This window comes from Arctopsyche grandis, chromosome 6, assembly GCF_051622035.1.
Source record: "Arctopsyche grandis isolate Sample6627 chromosome 6, ASM5162203v2, whole genome shotgun sequence".
Lineage (NCBI taxonomy): Eukaryota > Metazoa > Arthropoda > Insecta > Trichoptera > Hydropsychidae > Arctopsyche > Arctopsyche grandis.
This window is the reverse complement of record NC_135360.1, coordinates 32,153,160-32,172,852: the sequence shown is the minus strand read 5'-3', so window position 1 is coordinate 32,172,852 and position 19,693 is coordinate 32,153,160. Positions and strand designations below refer to the sequence as shown.

At 31.4% G+C, this 19,693-nt stretch overlaps 2 protein-coding genes across 3 annotated transcripts in view; both read left to right on the top strand.

Annotated features, from left to right (window-relative positions):
• Nucleotides 1–2,350: 2,350 nt before the first annotated feature.
• LOC143912930 (alpha-tocopherol transfer protein-like) lies at nucleotides 2,351–11,490 on the top strand. Its single transcript, XM_077432391.1, has 8 exons — nucleotides 2,351–2,465; nucleotides 7,541–7,699; nucleotides 7,943–8,102; nucleotides 8,551–8,609; nucleotides 8,690–8,886; nucleotides 9,881–9,991; nucleotides 10,068–10,170; nucleotides 10,547–11,490. The coding sequence occupies exons 2-8, from the start codon at nucleotides 7,561–7,563 to the stop codon at nucleotides 10,696–10,698; spliced, it is 921 nt and encodes a 306-aa protein (XP_077288517.1). The 5' UTR covers nucleotides 2,351–2,465; nucleotides 7,541–7,560; the 3' UTR covers nucleotides 10,699–11,490.
• Nucleotides 11,491–17,698: 6,208 nt separating this feature from the next.
• The window catches only part of LOC143912941 (endoglucanase E-4-like), a 29,102-nt gene continuing 27,107 nt past the window's right edge, over nucleotides 17,699–19,693 (top strand). Inside the window, exon 1 of one of the 2 annotated variants that reach the window (XM_077432405.1) lies at nucleotides 17,699–18,123. The gene's annotated coding sequence lies outside the window, so the exon portion shown is untranslated. The remainder of the gene's footprint in view (nucleotides 18,124–19,693) is intronic. The other variant, XM_077432404.1, reaches the window with a different exon arrangement.

Below are 19,693 nucleotides of genomic sequence, written 5' to 3'. Positions count from 1 at the left end.
ACATACAAATCGATAAAATTATAAAAAAATACATCAAAATTATTTAAAATAAAGAAAATACAATCAACTCTCGATTATCTGGTATGATTATCCGTACTTGAAAAATATAAATTTTTTTTTTTCTTATTTATTTTTTTCTTAATTTATTTATTTTCTTATAATTTTCATTTTCTTTCTTATAAAACAAACGATAAACTTATGGTTAAAAAATGTTTGCTCCCTAATGTGACATCTTTGATTCAGCCCATGGACCAATATCATCAATGAAACGTCTTTATCGTCCAAGTCTTCTGAAAACTCTTGTCGAGGAAGCTGACAACCTGATCAATTTCTGGAAAAAAATGACGATATTGGATGATATACACGGAATAACACAGTCTTGGTCAAAAGTAAAGCCAGTAACATTAGTTCGATCATGGAGAAAGATTCTTCCTGACATGGAAACAGATGTAGTGAAGCAAATGATATATCTTAAATATGTGGATTAATGGAAAATTTAAAATTTTTTGTAAACGTGGATAAGGAAACATCGAGGAGTGGCTCAATCATGATTTAAATGATCCAGGTTTTAAGCGAATGGATGATGCCGATATCATTTATTTTGTTTCTCAACAGGAAGAAAATGAGAGTGACACTACAAGTGAAGAAGATAACATTGGTGACATTAGTCATAAAACGGAACAACACTAGTACTAACTACTAACGGCCACTTATCTGCTTAACTATGAGCGTTTTTCTTAATAAATAATGAGTATTAAAATTATGAAACAAAAATTTGTGTTGTCTTCTACTTCTTCTTGTAATGCCTTGTCCACATCAGGACGTTGGCGACCACCTCGTCGATTATTTTAAGATATCCACATCGGTCTTCAATGGCTCGGAACAGATCCTCGGCGCTCATATCGGTCCACATGCGCATGTTTCGAAGCCAAGACAACTTTTTCCTGCCAATCCATTGACTTCCCTTCTACAATATTTTCCCCATGGTTATCAAACGGAGAAGTTCGTATTTTGGACCCCGTATCATGTGTCCGAGGTCCTCCATCTTTCTCCGCTTGATGACAGAAACAAGTTCCCTGCCTCTCCCCATCATGCCGAAGAAAGCTTCGTTTGATATCTTTTTGGTCCATGGAATCTTCAACATACGCCTGTAGACCCACATCTCAAAAGCTTCGATGCGGCTGATCATTTTCGTCTTCAGAGTCCAGGTCTCACATCCGTGTAGTAATACTGTCCAGACGTAGCTCTTCGCGAATCTCAACCGCGTACGAAGATTGAGATGCTTGTTCGTAAGCGCCGCCTTCATTTTGATAAATGCTGCTCTAGCCATCTCGATGCGGATTCTTAGATCTTCATCTGGGTCCATTTCTTCATTCAGCCAGGTACCCAGGTATTTGAATATTTTTATTCTTTCTATCACCTCTCCATGCAACGTTAGATCGCCGGTGTCTGTTTGTATTCTATCTACTATCATAAATTTTGTCTTCTTTAGGCCTAGTTCATAGTCTCGACAATGTCGATGCGACAAAGTCACAAAAGTGTCGCGAAGTGTCGCTGTTCATACTAATGTCTAAGGGCCGGGCCGCACCTTGCAACTTTGTCGGCCGACTTGTTGCGCGATACGAAAAAATGTGTGCGACAAACAAGTTGACGAGTGTGGCATGTCCCATCTACCTGCATGCATTGGTCTGGTCGCCCTCAACCAAGTTGTTCGCGAGTTGAGCGGTTCGGCCCGGCCCTAATAGTGTTCATAGTAAGCGACTTCATAGTAAGACACTTCTGCGACTTTGTCGCAGCGACATTGTCGAGACTATGAACAAGGCCTTAGATTTATGCGCAGACCTCTTCGATTGCTTTCTTGATGTACACGGTCTAGAGATCTTTGCAGGTCTGCTAAATTTTCAGCGACTAGTGCCGTGTCATCAGCATATCTTATATTGGTGATCGTCTCGCCGCCCACCTTGATGCCCTCCGCCTCTTGGAGAGCATCGTGGAAGATGGATTCGGTGTGTTGTAAATATGATATAATATTCGAAACCAAGTCAAAATTTGATGATTCGGATTATCCGTGTTTTTCAATTATTCGTGCCCTCCCTCCCCAGCATTAGCCCGGATAATCGAGAGTGTACTGTATTATGTTTAAAATTATTCAGAATAAAAAATATTCGCTGCAAAAATGCAAGTTTCTTTTGACTCTTATTTTGAAATTTTTTTTTTTTTTTTTTAAATCCGTGTTGTCCATCCGTCCCCTACTTGATGATACTGTGCAGAAAATATTATAATTTCGGGTGCGCATGCGCACTGCAGTTGTTGGCGTTTCATAAAAGCACCTGTCTTTGCAGCATTCGTCAGTCTTGCTTCGACCAGTGTTCGGTACATTAGTGCTTCACATCGGCATACAGTTCAGTTCTCACTGGGATATCCATTGGAAGCATCCTCAATAGGACTTTGACATTGCAAAACAGGTGATAAAAACATATAAGACATCCAAGGACAGAGTCCACCTGTCAAAACTGGACACCACACCCGTTTCATTATCACATTTATACTTAAATCACGCCGCTTCATCTTCGCTTTTGGTATTTATTTAACCAAATTCAACATTCAATCGCCTCATATTTAAATCTTACTACAGCCACGTATCTATACTTTGATTTATAATTTTAATTCCACCAATTTTAATATGACTTATCTTATAATATAAATTACAATTAGGCGTTTAAAAAAATTGTGCTGTTGGTTAGTAATAATTGCAAAATATTTTATATTGTATAAAAACAAAATAAATTTAATTAATCTGACAGGTAAATGATCGTTATATAATCTTTAATTCATATTGCATTAAATTAACAGTAGAAATGCATCGTTATCACATTCAAATGTTTATTATACTTATACATATGTATATACCTTTCGAATATTAAAAAAAATATGAATTTTTAATCTAGACAATCTCTTCATTATCTTAAATATGATTATTAAGTTTGAAAATATTTTTTATACAACTTAGAGATGTTTAAAAAAATTGGAAAATGAATAAGAAGAGCTTTCGTAAATCATATTTGTAACAAAAAATTCTTAAATACTTAGAAAAATATTTTTGAATACTCTTAATTAGTACATCTCAATACATTTAAACTGCGCCAATTTTTTAATAAAAAAAAGTCTTTTTTAAGTTATTTAAACTTCAATATAGAATATCCAGCGAGTGTAGATTCGTTTTTTGCTATCAGTTTTGATTTACTTTTTTGATGATTTTCTTCCTGAGAATTTGTTTCCTCACCCTTGTCAGTTCTGGTTGTGTTTGTATATTATAAAACATAATACACCTCAAAACTACAAATTATTTTATAACCAAATTGTGCCTTACTAATATCTGAATAGTTTTAAATCGTCTCAAACAACAGTTTCAGTCAAGGATTATTAAGTCTTATTACAAAAAATAGCAATATCAAGCAATATAAAGTGTTTATATATAATATAATGAACATTCAGCGTCACCAAGTTCATATATAATAACAAGTAATTATAGATACGTCTTTTGTTGCGCTGTTTCAGGCTGTGCATTGTTAATTGTGCGATTTTGCGTTTAATTGTAACACATCGACGTGTTAGAAAGCACAGTTGAACACGATAATTTCAAGAAATCTGGAATAAATTGCACACACGTTACAAAATTCTATTTAGATAGTAACAAATCGCACCAATTCCATCACGCTAATTTCACATTACATTCTTTCGCAACGATTTATGTGTATCACAAATAACCCTGTCATGTTGTATCATTATGAAATTTCAATTATTCAAAAGGCATGCGAGTCATTGCGCCTGTTAATTATGTATACAGTGTGATCAATACGCTGCTTTCTCTATATAAATTTTTTGGATGATAGTTTTAATCACGTCATAAGAAATAAGCGAACAAAGGAAAGATTGCAAGTATTGAGAAATATTCTACAAAGTTGTTTTGTGCTATTAAACATCCGCACTACATAGTTCTTGGAATATGAAGCAATTGAGTTGTTGCAAGAATCGTATTCCGTTATTTTTAAAATACAACGCATATAATGTAAAAGTAAAGCTTTACGCAGTTTACTCTTTTCGTTTCAATTTTCCATGGGTTGTAGCACTTTTGCGCAACTTGAATCACTTTCTGTTTCATGTTCCGCGTCTCGCTTGTGACTCACCTGCCATCAAAAAGTGTGTCTGGGTCGCATTTTTCTGTATAAAATTGAACAATGCGTTAACTTTATGCCATTTAAATAATTTCAATCCATGCATTTTGCAATAATTTTTCTAATAATATTAACTTTAAAGCTGTTAAACAACGAATAACGTAAAAAAGCTCCATTATTTTTTGGAGACATCGACGAGTGAGTAGCACAAAAACCCATATCGTGCAGAACAATAAAATTTTATTTTAATTCAATTGCTTTTTTTCGCATGCAAATTCAGTTCATTGATTATAAAATATCTATAATATTTTACCTTGAATAGACTAAATTTTAAATATAAACAAATATAGCTCAAGAACATCCTCGATTTCCCCAATATACATATGTACATCAAAGAAATCGTTTATTCAAATTGTGTAATAAACCTTAGCATCCACCATTGCATAGAATAATTAGCATAATTATCTTTACACGCAACTGTGCATTTACATACGTATATTGAACTAAGTAATCTTTATCTGGTTAATCGATTGATATGATGCGCACACGATTTTTACGATAATGGTATTTAGATAACTTATATTTGAACATAAATAGTGAATTATAACAAGTGCAAAAATCACAATTATACTCAGCGCGTGTTGAATAATTATATTCAGTCAGTCGAAAAAGTCTTTGTATTTTAAATGTATGTAGGTGATGGTCAATTTTAAAAGTTTGCACTTGCATATTATTTTTCATTTCGTATTAAAAATGTTGTTGTATTTGCTAATTATTGTTAATGTATTGTACATACGGTTAAATGCAAGTTGAAGAATATACACACACATACATAGTTCGTTGCACTTTGAACTGTATACTTTGCACAGACAAAAAAAACAGTAATGATCTTGAGACGTATCCACATAATTTTTAAATTGTACGTCCACGAGCAAAAACATTGTCATTACTACTTGACCGAATGATTCACAAAATGACAATTTAATTTAAAAATTAAAAGAAACAAACTTGCTGCTATATTTTGTTGAGGTCATTAACAACGAATGTAAATTAGATACCAACTTCAATGTTATTATCAAAAACGTGAGGCTACAACTTGTTTATGAATTTTAAAATTTTGCAAGATACCTATTGCAAATTTATAATCATTATACAACGAATGATTTCTTAACATTTGTGTAGGTACTTTTATAAAAATGAATACTTACCAATCCAAGAACATCGCAGAATTGAACTGAATTTGAATACAATGCTTAACGTTTATATATTATATTTTGACATTGGTACAATCTAATATACACATTCTTGACATTTAAAGATGCAAATTCAAATAATCACATTTTATATATTTATATATGTTAATCACATTTTGATGATGAAAATGTATTGATAATTCCTACTCATTACCAAATTTGATCTAAAATACTTTCACATTTACAACGGTTGTTATAATGATGTCGATTATTTATTATATATCAGTATATCACTTCACGATACGAGAAAACATGTTCATCGCATTTCACACGACATACATGAATGAATACTTCGACACAATCAAAAGATTTCTCAACAACACTGAAGAAAGATTTTTTTCTCGTAAGCGTAGGCTTTTTCACGGACCATTTTCGCCTGTAGGACCTCGCTCTATATGCGCCAAGTCCATTCGTAATGTCATCAATTCGTTGAAGTTATAATACTAATACAATTTCATCGGCTATGTCCCACATGCTCGTCTATCGTTTGGTCGGCTCGAATATGGCGTTGTGAAATCGGTGATGCAAGTGATTCAACCGGGTTTATTTCTTAACCAACAACGGTCCAACGGAGGCTGACAACCTTCGGTGAAAGTGCCTGGCTGTGGAGACTGCATAGTGATGAAACCGAGCTCCAGAGAAGCCAATGTCAACGGCCCAAATTTAACTAAAGGTGCCATAAATTGGGTCAACACTGTGTTAATCAAGTTTTCGATACGCTAAATGCGTTAAACATATGTATTACGAAACTTCATCTTCTGAGTTCGGAACCCTTCGAACATAATACGTGCACTTACGGTTGCACAGTTGTGGTATAATCATTCATACATTCGATGTAAATATGGCACTTTATGCATTGTGCAAATGAATGAATAATAAAAGTTGAAGAAAAACGAGTTATTACATATGCGCGCGAGTAGGTATCTCCAAATTTTATAACCTTAACCTACATTTTCATATGGCAAATTCAGAATATATAGAAAAAAAGCTTTCAACTACGGTTTACTTTCATATTATATTATTTTATTTTAAACATGCAATTGTATATATATAATTTAGTATGTACAACAACAAAATCGCAATCCCTAAAATGACATATGTATGTATGTATATAATATTTGTGTAGAATTAATTATATTCCTTTTTTATAATCTAATTCAGAGAAAAAAGAATAAATGTCATCACAGTTTTTAGTGTTTTACAATCTGTCTAAAAATTACATTTTTATACACAAAATGCGATTATAAACAAAATATTATATCTTTATATTACATATATAGTCATAAAGAACTTGAATATTTTATTTTTCATGTATCAAATTTGCCAACAAAAACTTCTTAATAACCATATTTAACGTGAACTTTGAGGCTCATATCATAAATTGTGTCTTCAACGTGGATACTAAGTACATTATGTAGAATTTAAAGTAATCTTATAAATAAAATTCTCTTGAATTGAGATACAAATCAAATCAAGCTCTCTTTTTACATATCGAAATAAATTTCTTAAATAATTTTTTTTCATCTACGGAAAAATCATATATATATATATAGAATGTATGTATATAGATTTGCTAAATTGATAAAATACATATGAAAAATCGAACGTTTTTAAGTAAATTTGCATGAAATTGAATATGTATGAGTCATAAATTGGCCGAAGGGATTTGAAGGTTAAATCGAATTTTTCCAAACGACCTTTTTATTTGAATCTTCCGACCAGAACACATGGTCTGACGTGGTGTATCTTGACACGACGACGGAATCAGTATCCTCCTGAGGACCGGTTTCCAACAGCAAGGAGACAAATTTAATCAAATCATTTTCTCGCACATTCTTTTGTGTACGTAATTCCAAACGTAAATTTCACAATTGTTGCGTATTCAACCTACCATTGGCAAGCAAGTCTGTTTACCTCACAATAACGTAACTTTTGTACTTGCTTGACTAACCATGTTTGAAATCAGACTGCGTGTTTCCAGATTTTGTACATATATCACCTTTGGTTTTGTCGGTTGCACATCATCGAGGTCACTTTACATATTAACGTGATTGATGTTTATAGCGTGTTACATTGCAGTGTGTAATATGTACTATTTTTATTTAATTTCAGTAAGAAAAAACTAGATCAAGATGACTCTCGTACAGCCAAACGGTGAAATGTCGACGATGATTCAGAAGGAGTTGAACGAAAATGTCAGCACTAGAGATTCTGACCTCCAACACATCAAAGAATGGATGGAGAAGCAACCTCATCTTCCAAACACCTGGGGTATGACATACAATCATAACACATTAAGTATAAAAAGTCACGATTTACATGAACATTCTAACCGCAGAAAAATATAATAATACATACACGCTATGCGTTTATCTCGTTGTTAATTGCAATTATAAAAAAATATTCTTTGTTATTTTCTATATAAATGATTGTGGCGTTGATTATTATAATTTACGATACCTGAAGAGATTGATTGTATGATAAATGTGATATAAAAATATAATTACTTTTCAGACGATGCCAGACTCATGACTTTCCTTCGTGGATGCAAATTCTCTTTGGAGAAGTGCAAACGCAAATTGGACATGTATTTCACCATGCGTACTGCTATTCCTGAATTTTTCAACGATCGTGACATGTCTCTTCCTGAGCTTCAAGAAATCATGCAATTCGTGTATGTATTACAAACTATATATCATATCCCAATTATATGAGTCATAGTTACGTAAAGATAATAATTAATAATCTGACACTACATAGTAATGACTGATTTGATTCAGATTGAAACATAATAAGAAAAATATTGAGGCAATACACTGATGCAATTTTTTTTTCATATTGCAATATATCTACGTCAATACGTAATGATAAGATGATGAAAAAAACAGTGGTGATTTGACTTAATAGAGCAGCGAAATAAATATTAATATTTCATCAAAAAATTTTAAATCCAAATATTAGTTTTAAATATGCAATAATGTTTTCATGATTTCCTAGTACATATGTTAATAATTTATTAATATTCAAATAAATTTTAGCTACGGATCAATTCAGCCAAATTAAATCCGAAACGAATCTCAATTTACATCCAAAGTGTAATGTATATATTATACATTTTTCAGGCACATTCCCCCACTACCAGGTCTAACTCCAACCGGAAGAAGAGTCGTCTTCATGAGAGGTAAATCATAAAGCCCATGCCAGCAAGCATTTCGTTCAATTACAGCAGTACTTACATAGTTGGAAATTAAACAATTTCAGGCATCAACAAAGACTTCCCAACACCAAATGTTGCCGATTTATTCAAAATGACTTTGATGATTGGTGATGTGAGGCTGCTCGAAGAGTCTACTGGTGTAGCTGGTGATGTTTACGTTTTGGATGCTTCGGTAGCTACTCCATCTCACTTCGCTAAATTCACTCCAACTCTCGTCAAGAAGTTCCTCATCTGTGTCCAGGTATTTATTTCGCAAAATTTATGGTCTGGTTCTTAAATTGGTCATAAGATTCGAAAGATTTTGATATTGCATAATTGTGGCAACCAAGCGAAAGCAACCACTGTTTCAAACCACCAAATCGTTAGATCTTCCGTCTTATCTTATAAAAACCAACGAGAAACATCGTTATCTGTCTTTCTACCAAGTACATACATATGTAATGCATGTTTGTTTGATTTTAGAACCACCAAATTTTGTATAGTATTCTAGTTGTCTTTTTTGAAAACTTTTACCATACTTTTCCAAACGTTCACTATACAATCAAAACAAAAAGGCACAAAATATTTGTCATACATCTCTATCATCCTCAAAGTTGACACAAGATATTTCAAAATAGATAGGATAATATAATTTATTTGACTATTACCATTTAATTCATTCAAAAAATTTAATAAATTATTCAACTGATACCTCTATTAACCGTTTTATATCTTTCAAAATCATCCTTTATATATTTAAAATATTTAACTTATGCTAACCAGCAACGTAGATCAGTGGTTGGCGTGTAATGATTTCTACTTAGTGCTAATTGAACTGCTAGCCAGACCTTGGATATGTGACTCCAGGCTGAATGTTTCCTATCAAAGTTTGCCAATTTATCTGATTTCATTGAAATGGTTCCAACAAATTGGCAAACATGTCTTATTTCTTACAAAATTCAAGTTTTCAGAATCTTGATTTCGCCGATTAATAAAATTCTGCAAAAATGCAATAATATTTGTTGAATTTATCCATAGATGTTTCTATGATGCTTTTTAAAATTGCTCTATAAATTAGTTATCATGTTTATAATTGGCCAGGAAGGTGTATTGGGGTTACTTGTTAGGCCTTTCTGGTATACATATGTACATACATATATACATAGTATAAAAATAAATAATAAAATGTGAAGTTAATAAAAAGCTTGTAAAAATTAAATTGTAAGATTGAAGAACTTTTTTTTTCCTTCTTTTAGGAAGCTTACCCTGTCAAGCTGAAGGAAGTCCACATCATCAACATTTCTCCATTGGTTGATACCATCATCAACTTCGTAAAGCCTTTCATCAAGGAAAAGATCAGGGAAAGAGTACGTTGAAATTTCCGAATATGTACACGTTGACTTGAATGAATGTTATTAAAATTTGTTGATTTATGTGTTGTAGATCTTCGTCCACTCGGATTTGGAATCTCTCTACAAGCATATTCCCCAAGAAATGTTACCTGAAGAATATGGTGGAAATGCCGGAGCAATTGCCGATTTGAACAGTACGTTTTTGAACACCATTTTACAATTTTTTTGATTTTTAAATGCTTTTTATTATTACTAAATTATGTTCACAATACATCTTATATCTATTTTAATAGCTACTGATCTACTGATCATTTTCTATTTTTCAATTTTAATTTAATTTTGTTTGTAATCATAGTATTATATTATTCTAATGTAAATGTACAGCATAATAGGAAAAAGAGCTCAAAAATCTATTTACAATTCTTATAAATGCTCATAACGCATCTAATACATAATATTAATTAAAGACTCTCTGAAGTCGATGATCTAAAGCAGATTGTGTTTAGGTAATCTGTGTTATTTTACTATTTAAATTCAAAATGGAGACTTAAATTTAATCATTTTCTGTAGACGCCTGGAAAGCTAAGTTGGAAAGCTACGGTGGCTGGTTCAAAGAACAAGAAGAGATCAAAGCCGACGAATCTCGCAGGCCAGGAAAACCCAAGACCCACGACGATTTATTCGGAGTCGATGGCAGCTTCAGGAAATTGGCAATTGATTAAGTTTAATTAGTAACCAATTACCAACTAATAGTGAAATCAAATGATTTAGTAAAAGAACTGCACAAACTTTTATATCTATAAGGGCACAGTGACAATACTTTTTAGCATCCACTTAGAAACTTCAATCAAATTGTATTATTCATACGTAGTGTATTAATAACATGAAACAAGTATAGAGTTACAACATATGTAAATCATAACTGGAAAATACATATGTATAATACGCATGGCTTCACTGCGGTTGAATAATATCATACGTACATATAATTGTATCGTTCAATCTTATATTATACTTGTGAAAAGTATGTTCTAAATATTGCTCAAAGCGCACCATATTGTGATTCTTTTTATATTAAAATAATTTTATAATTTTAAGCATCATTAGTTATACTTATACAATTACTTCTTTTTTTACATTTCGCCTCGTATATACATACATATATAAACATTTTATTATCAACGATTCAATTTCAATTTTAATATCAAAATATTACTAATTCGTAATCAATCAACATTCCGCATACAATATTTGCACTATAATCATTCCACGATATATGAACAATTAAAAATGTTATCAAATCACCTTCGTCTAGTTATACCAATGTTAGCAGGTAAATTAATGTATTAAAAATAATTGGATTTATATATTATATCATATGTGAAACGTATATTTTTGCATACCCTAAAATTCATTTGCATATTTTTGTACTTGATTGTAGAACTTCTGTAATCCAATATATTGTAAATATATCCAACACCATAATAAATATATATTTTTCATTTTAAATTTTCATTTATTTGTTTATTCTATGATACGTTTAAAACCTCTCTATTATATTGCGTAATTCAATGATTCAAAATTGAACTGTTGAATAAAAAAATAACGATTTTTTCAGGACAAGAATGAAAGAAAACGATTGTTCATAATAATCTAGAATATAAATTTGAACTTTTAAATTTGAATCATATTTTTGCACGGATACATTCCAAAAACTATCCTTCAAAAAAATGTGAGAACCTAAGACCTACATAAGAGGTAAACCCCCACGCGCTTTCCTGGTCTTTTATGTGTAAACAATAATACCAAAAATATTATAATACATAAAAGTACAAAAAAAATCTATTTATTTTTTAAAAACAGAAACTTTATTACATATTTATTTATCCATTATTTATTTAATTAAAAGTTTTGGACCATTGTGGCATTATAGGAAGAACCTAATGCATTATAACGGCCTACATAATAAAACAACAGAGGGAGAAAACAAAACAAAAAAATTATTAGATAGAACAAAAAACAAAAGCAAAAAATAAAACACAATCATAAAAAAAATTGTAAAGTAATAAAATGTAAATTTAAATGAGTAATAAAATACAAAGTTAATTTAATAAGTAGTCAAAATACAAAGAAAGGAATATCTTACACCTGCAGCCTGTTCCGATAAATAAGAACAAGCTACAAATACGAAACATACCTGCGAATCCCAATTGGACGACAGTAGATTAAAATTCCACTCATCCATCACATTCAAATTATGAAAATAATGATAAGCGCAAACAAATATGTTAAAATATTATCCGATAATCTACGCTCACCAAGGTGGAAAATATCGCATTCAGGCACAACAGCAACGATTTCATTGAGAAGTCGAATAGCTCTTGGAATAGAAGACATTCGAAAAAGAACTGTGCGAGCAGGAGGTACAACCATCAAATGATGATATCTACCGCGCACATAGTTATTAAGGACAAAACGTCCCAACTGTTCCAGCAACAACGGGCATGACCAATTACCACGTAGTAGCTGGAAAACGAAACGAATTAATGACAAGTTTCTCTGAAGTTCAAGGGAATTATACCCAAGGATGCCCAAAAGGAAATGAGTAGGGTAGAGATATGGGTAATACACAAACTCTTTCCTATAAAGAAAACGAAGAAATGCTTTTTGAACTTTTTCTATCATCAGAGAGTATTTTGCTTCATGAGGATTCCACACAATCGCATTATACTCCAGCTTACTTCTCACAAGCGATTTGAAAAGCAAGAGAGAAGACAAAGGGTTGGAGGATAACTGAGCATATCTCAAGACAAATCCAAGTCGACGAAAGAAAACGTCAGCGACTGTCTTGATGTGGTTGTGAAAGGTGAATTGAGGACAAAAGTGATCCAACGTGACCAAAGTGACCCAAATCGACCATAGATTCCACACGCTTCAACAAGACGTATCCAATGGAATATCCGTGACAATAGAGCGAATGCGCACGTCCATAACTCATAATGACACATTTACTAATATTAAGTTCAAGCCCTAAACTGGAACTGAACTCTAAAACAGCGTTGATATCCGCTTGAAGGAGAGAGGCTTGCCTCTCATCCTTAACAGCAAAGAATAATTTAACATCATCTGCAAACAAGAGACATGAAACATTGCGTAAAACTCTAGGGAGGTTGTTAATAACTATTGTAAATAGTAAGGAGCCCACAATGGACCCCTGAGTTACACCAGATCGAGTAAAAAATTAAGAAGGTTCATAAATACCATATCTAATAAATTGCTTTCCATCACTAAGATAAGAAGCTAAGAGTTTAAGAAGACGTGGTGAAAAGCCCACTTCAGCTAATTTGATCAGAAGAATGTCATTATTGACATGATCAAAGGCTTTACGAAAGTCAAAGTAGGCTACACCAACTTGCTGACCACCGTCAACTTTAGACATGGTAAAATTTGAAAAGCAGGCGAGATTATATATCAATCACGACCATAGGTCCTACTACAGTAAGTACCAAATATATGATAGATACTTAATTATAACTTTAACATTAAATTCTTAGTTATAACATTAAATTCTTAAATTCAAAATTAAATCGAATTTATTTATTATTATATTTTGTTCATGTACACAAAAGTATTTTTATAAGTCACATAAAAAGGTAAGAATTTAACATGGTTTACGATTTTTATAAAAAATTAAACACAAAAAAATAAATTCATTCAGAGGTGCTACCTGCCAATAAACGTTTACTGTTGTTTTTCGCCGGCGAAAAATCACTTCCATCGCTGAAAATATATAAAATAGAGACATCTTCAGAAACATTTTTATTCTTTTTAGTTTTGTTAAACCGTATTAAAGCAAATAAAATTGTATAAAAAATAGTTTTACTTTTGTTTTCGACTTTGATATTTATATTTATTTATTTATTTAAGTTTGAACCATTGTGGCATTACAGGAATCCCTAATGCACGCCAATAATAGAAAAAAATAAGAAAAATTTATTTAATAGTATTAATAAATACATTAAACTTAGAGTATGTCTTTCTTTTGAAAATCTTGCAAATCAATTTATCAAATATATTTTTGATTTTTAAATGTTTTTTATTATTTATAAATTATGTTCACAATATATCATTGGTATATTCCAATAGCTACTACATACATATCTAGTTCAGTGATCATTATTTATTATACTTGTTAGTATTATATTTGTATATAGTATTATCTATGTTAATGTAAATGTACATAGCATATAGGAAAAAAAAACCTCAAAAAACTATTTATAATTCTTATGAATGTTTATAAAACATTTTTTCTATACACATATATATTACTATACTATTTTAAACCAAAGGTTCTCTTAAGTTGACGACCTAAAGCAAATCGTTTTTAATACATATGTATGTACATAGGTAAGCTGTATTTACATAAATCTGAAGGGTATAGACATCTTATAATCATTAAGTGTATTAAATGGTATGGTTATTACTGATCTGGTCAGATTGTTAGTAATATCTACATACATATACATACTTCTAACGGAAGTTTATTTTGAGACTAGTCTATTTAGATTAATATAAATAGATTTATTTTATTTTATTTGTAATTTTGAATGTTTAATATTGGAGGCATTTTTTCATACCCAATTTCATGTCCCAATCGAATATTCGAATATTCGATATTCAAATATATTCACCCCCTTTTCAATATTCATAAATTCGAATTTTTATAAAATTAATCGGATATTATTAGTTTTTTTAATTAAGTAATTTAGAAAGTTCCTCGGTAATAAAATCGTATTTGTATTGTAAAGTGAATCCTTAGCTAATTTTTTTTTTTCAATAAGTTTTAACATTTTTTATAAATTTGTAAAATAAAACGGAATATTCATCACGTATGTACATTGTATATGTTACAGTGAAAGCATATTTCAAGTGAAAATATATTTTTAAATGAAATGAATAAAAAAAATTCGGGTGTGACCAACCCATGACTTTATCTATGTATTTGAGGAATATAAGAAGGTTACAAAACAAAATTCGATATTGAACTAATAACTATGATAGCGATACAAATTGAGCGCAAATATATGCAAATACTTTCACAAGACAAAATTTCTACTTCCGGTTGGCGGATTTTGTTCAAATTTTTTTAATTATTTAAAATCAGTATAATTATTATACACATTTAATATCAAGAGGATAAAAATAATTTAAAAGGTCAAAATAAAATAATGAAATATTGTTTTTAAAAAAAATACTACTTCCGGTTTACGAATTCTGACCAAAACGTCACCAAATCTAAGTTAGTACATAAACAACACAAATATAAATTTTCAGCTTAATACGTTTAGGGGTGTGGACAGGATCCAGGCGACAACATTTTTGACTTTTCTAATAGGAGAAAATCCCACTTCCGGTTCAATAAATTTGCTGATTTTATTTTTTATTTTTACTTAAAATCACTATCTCTATTGTACACAATAAATATCAAGACGCTTAAAATAATTTAAAAGGTCAAAATAAAATAATGAAAAAATAATGAAATATTGTTTTTAAAAAAAATACTACTTCCGGTTTACGAATTCTGACCAAAACGTTACCAAATCTAAGTTAGTACATAAACAACACAAATATAAATTTTCAGCTTAATACGTTTAGGGGTGTGGTCAGGATCCAGGCGACAACATTTTTGACCTTCCTTCCGGATGCTTCCGGAGGGAAAAAATCCCACTTCCGGTTTATAAAATTTAGTGATTTTTTTTTTATTTTAATCACATTGATACAAGAATTATACGTGCATTTTTTTGTGAAGACCACACATGTTTAAGAGGTCCAAAAAAATAGTGGAAGACAAATCGAACAAGAGTAAACTGCCACTTCCGGTCGACGGACGCTTACCAAATTTTATACATAACTTGGTATTGAGCTTAAACTGATCGATATGAAATTTCAGTTCGATAAATCAAAAGGCTTTTGAGAAAAACATAAAAAACCTTGATTCTCTAGAGTAAAAGTACTACTTCCGGTTCAGATAAAAATATTTAAAAAATATAAAATTATAAAAATTATTATTTCAAGTACATGTAAAAAAAATTCAGTCCGATTCAGTTAGTAGTTTGGGAGAAAATCGAATTCAAAAACTTAAAAAAAAGAGGACACCTATAAGGGGAGGTACCATTTCCGGTCAACTTAAAAATTTGAAAAAAATTTACGTAGTGTCTATAAGAATTTTATTAACCGATACTAAGTTTCGGTTCGATAGGACTAACGGTGTTGAAAAAATCCCTAAAAGTACACAGACACACACACAGACACACACACACACATTTTTTCTAGATCATTAAAACGTGATCAGTAATCGATTCTGAGTTCGAATCAGTCAAAATCTCGAGTTCGAATTTTCGCATGATCACAAAACTTCATCTATTGTTACTACGTACATAGATAAAGTAAAAATCTAATCTTAAATGAATGAAACCAACACTGAAAATATAACTGGTTATGATTGAAACGTGATTGAAAACAAATTTTCACTTGAAATATAATTTCATATATTATATATTACATACATACATGTTTTGAAAGAAAGTTTTTTATTTTGATTTACGCTATTTTGTCTTAACGTGCTGCTACTGCAAATATGACTTATTTCAAATCTTGGATGCATATTTGTTTTAAAACTATTTGTCAGGAAGACAAAATAGGAGTAAAAATATATTTTTTTCTTTTTTATCACAATAAACAATAAATGAATATATGTACATAAATATTTTATTTCGCTAAAATATCCCTTTTTATTTTTTGAACATAGTAAACATATGTATGTAAATACAATACAATACGTAATTATGTATGTATATAATATTCGAATATTCGATAATTCGAATATTTTAACAATTTCATATTCGATTTTTGAATAATTGATTTTACCCTATTTGTATCATATGGACGTTAGTAAAAATTTTGTATCTTCTAATAATTATTGTAATGCAACCAGCAGCGTGGTCTAGTGGTGAGTGTTGTATTCTTTCGTGCAGGGCATCACGGGTTTGATTCCCACTAGATTCTCGTTGTTGGCCAGACCTTTGTTTGTCGAGGTCGATCGTTTCTTATCAGAATTTGCCAATTTTTCTGATCTTCATTGAAACGGTGCTTGTTAAATTAGCTTTTCCTCTCCAATTTTTTATTGCAAACCTTGAGTCATTGTTATATCTCAGTTTCGCCAGAATTCTCTCAATAGATGTCTCTGTGGATGTATATTGAATGTAAAAATTCGTATTGTTACATGAAAAATGTTATTGATCATATTGTATACGATGTTTGTAATATCCGACCATAGTTGTCAGGTATTGTTTCGATTTACATGTGTAAATCAGTGGCGTGCCGTCCATGGATGCTGCGCAACCCTTAAAATTCACGTCAAAAATATTTTCATACCGTTTGTTTTCTGAATTTCTTAGTTTTATTTCTCTTTCATTTATTTTTGATTACGTGATTATGATATATGCGATCTTTTGTCTGATCCAAAATCGACATAATAGGTGATAGGCCGTAGCCGTCTGCGCGACCGGTGCTTGTTTCCCAAATTTATCCCAAATCAAATAAAACTATACAACATTTTATATTAAATTTAACTGTCGTATTTTGGCATTGAACATGGCCACCATATCACGTCTTGTGGCCAAGAAGCGAAGCATACAAGTGAGAAACCGCGAAACACCGGTTCACTCGATAAAGTGCGAGTTTCCTGTACAGACGTCTACGAAGTACTCTGCGAATTATTATTTATTTACATTCGCGATTCAAACATATAGTGAATATTATTCTACAACGGTTCTTACATACGATTGACATTAGAATCTTTTTTTTTTGTGAATAATAAACGGTTTTTTCGATAGTATTATATTATCTGTGCATTTGACATTTTGTTTGCTGAGATTTTCAAGTGCAAAATTTTCGACGTTGGATTAAATTATACGCAAACACACTTGTCAGAGCAAAAACTTCTTGCTTACGCTGGAAGTTTATTCGTAATATTAAATTTTTGAAACGTTAATGTAATGTGATAAGTGAATCGATATCAATCGAGACGTAAGCGAGAAATACACTGTGCTGAAAATACTATCAAAATCACAACTATAAAACTCAATGTAAGTATTCCTTTCATTTATTTTAATAATGACATTTAATGTATGCACATACTTACATATATAAAAGTATCATAAAAAGTTCGCAGAAATAGATAACAAACAAAATTCTGCAAAGTTTATATATTATTATCTTTTGCGTTTGGAAACTGTCACATAAGCAGTTAAAAACACATTTATCAATATTGACCGTATAATTTATGAGGCTAATCTTCGTGAAAACGTTCTCAAAGTAAACACACACACATATGTACATAAAATCGATTGAATACTTTCCGAGAAAGATTCGCCGTATTAAAATACAAACGGCGTTGAAAATCAAACTAAAAATACCAAAAAAAAATATGTACATATGTAAGAAATTTATTCTAGACATGCTTCGTGCAATACAATCAAAACTGATCAATACACCACACATATCGTAAACATTGCATGTTCGATAACTTTTTTAATCCATTCTTGTGTATAAATAAATCAATTAAAACTAAAGAACGATGACCTTTTCCACATACGAATCGACATCGGTTTGATGTACTGAAAGCTGAGATTGTTTCGATTAGAATTAGATACGCATACGATCGGCCACTTTGGCCGATCAAGCAAGCGATGGTTTCACATCAAAAGGAAAATGGTTTGAAATTCGAAAGTCGTACGACACTTGACGATGGAGAGGTCACACAATCAGAAAAGTGAAACTGGGCGATTGAACTTTGTACAGATACATTCTAGATTTAATCGGCTTTGGGATCGTTTTGCTATTCCGAACGCATTGCATTCTTGCAACATTCGACACGGACGCTTTTGCAGACTATCGCTTCTAATAAGACATTCGAGAAACGCACCTCCTCCAGATCACTGCATACAGATGAGGGAGAGAGAGACCTTTTTGTAGTGAGAAGTGCTTTCAGTTTTGATCCAATGTCGATTTAACATTTGAAAGACGAAACGTCGAGATCGAACGAGTGTACCGAACCGGGGTCGAGTATTTTATAATCAAAATACAGCTTTTCTCAATACAAATGGGTTCAATATATATCTTATTAATCATTTCATACATCAACATAAAAAATTTTTAGTCCTATAGCATGTTTTTGACTATTTTTGTATTAAAAAATAACGACAACCATTGACATGCAAACGCACATAGATAAGACCAACAGGCGACTGCATGACTCAATAGCCACGCGCCAAAAGCGACGAAAACAATAGCTTACGAAAATATAGCTGTGTATTTCTCTCGCATTGATTCATCGATCAACAAGAATATGCAAGCGAACAGTCAAAAACATGACTTATCGCTACCGCCTTTAAAGCTATACTTTGAAACGTAGAAATGTATAAATGTATTTTTTTACGATGTACCCCTTTTCTAAATCATACAAAATCTATTAAAATAAATTTCTTGTAGTTCATTCTATGAATACAAGAAATAAAGGGTGTATAGCTTTGAAAACCACATAGTTATTACGAAAAACGTAAAAATTGGGGCACTTGCATACCCCACTTCGGTGAGGGAGGGTTAAGCGTCTCGATGCTGTGTGGTAATCGTAATCGTTAGATAACGTGCAATCGG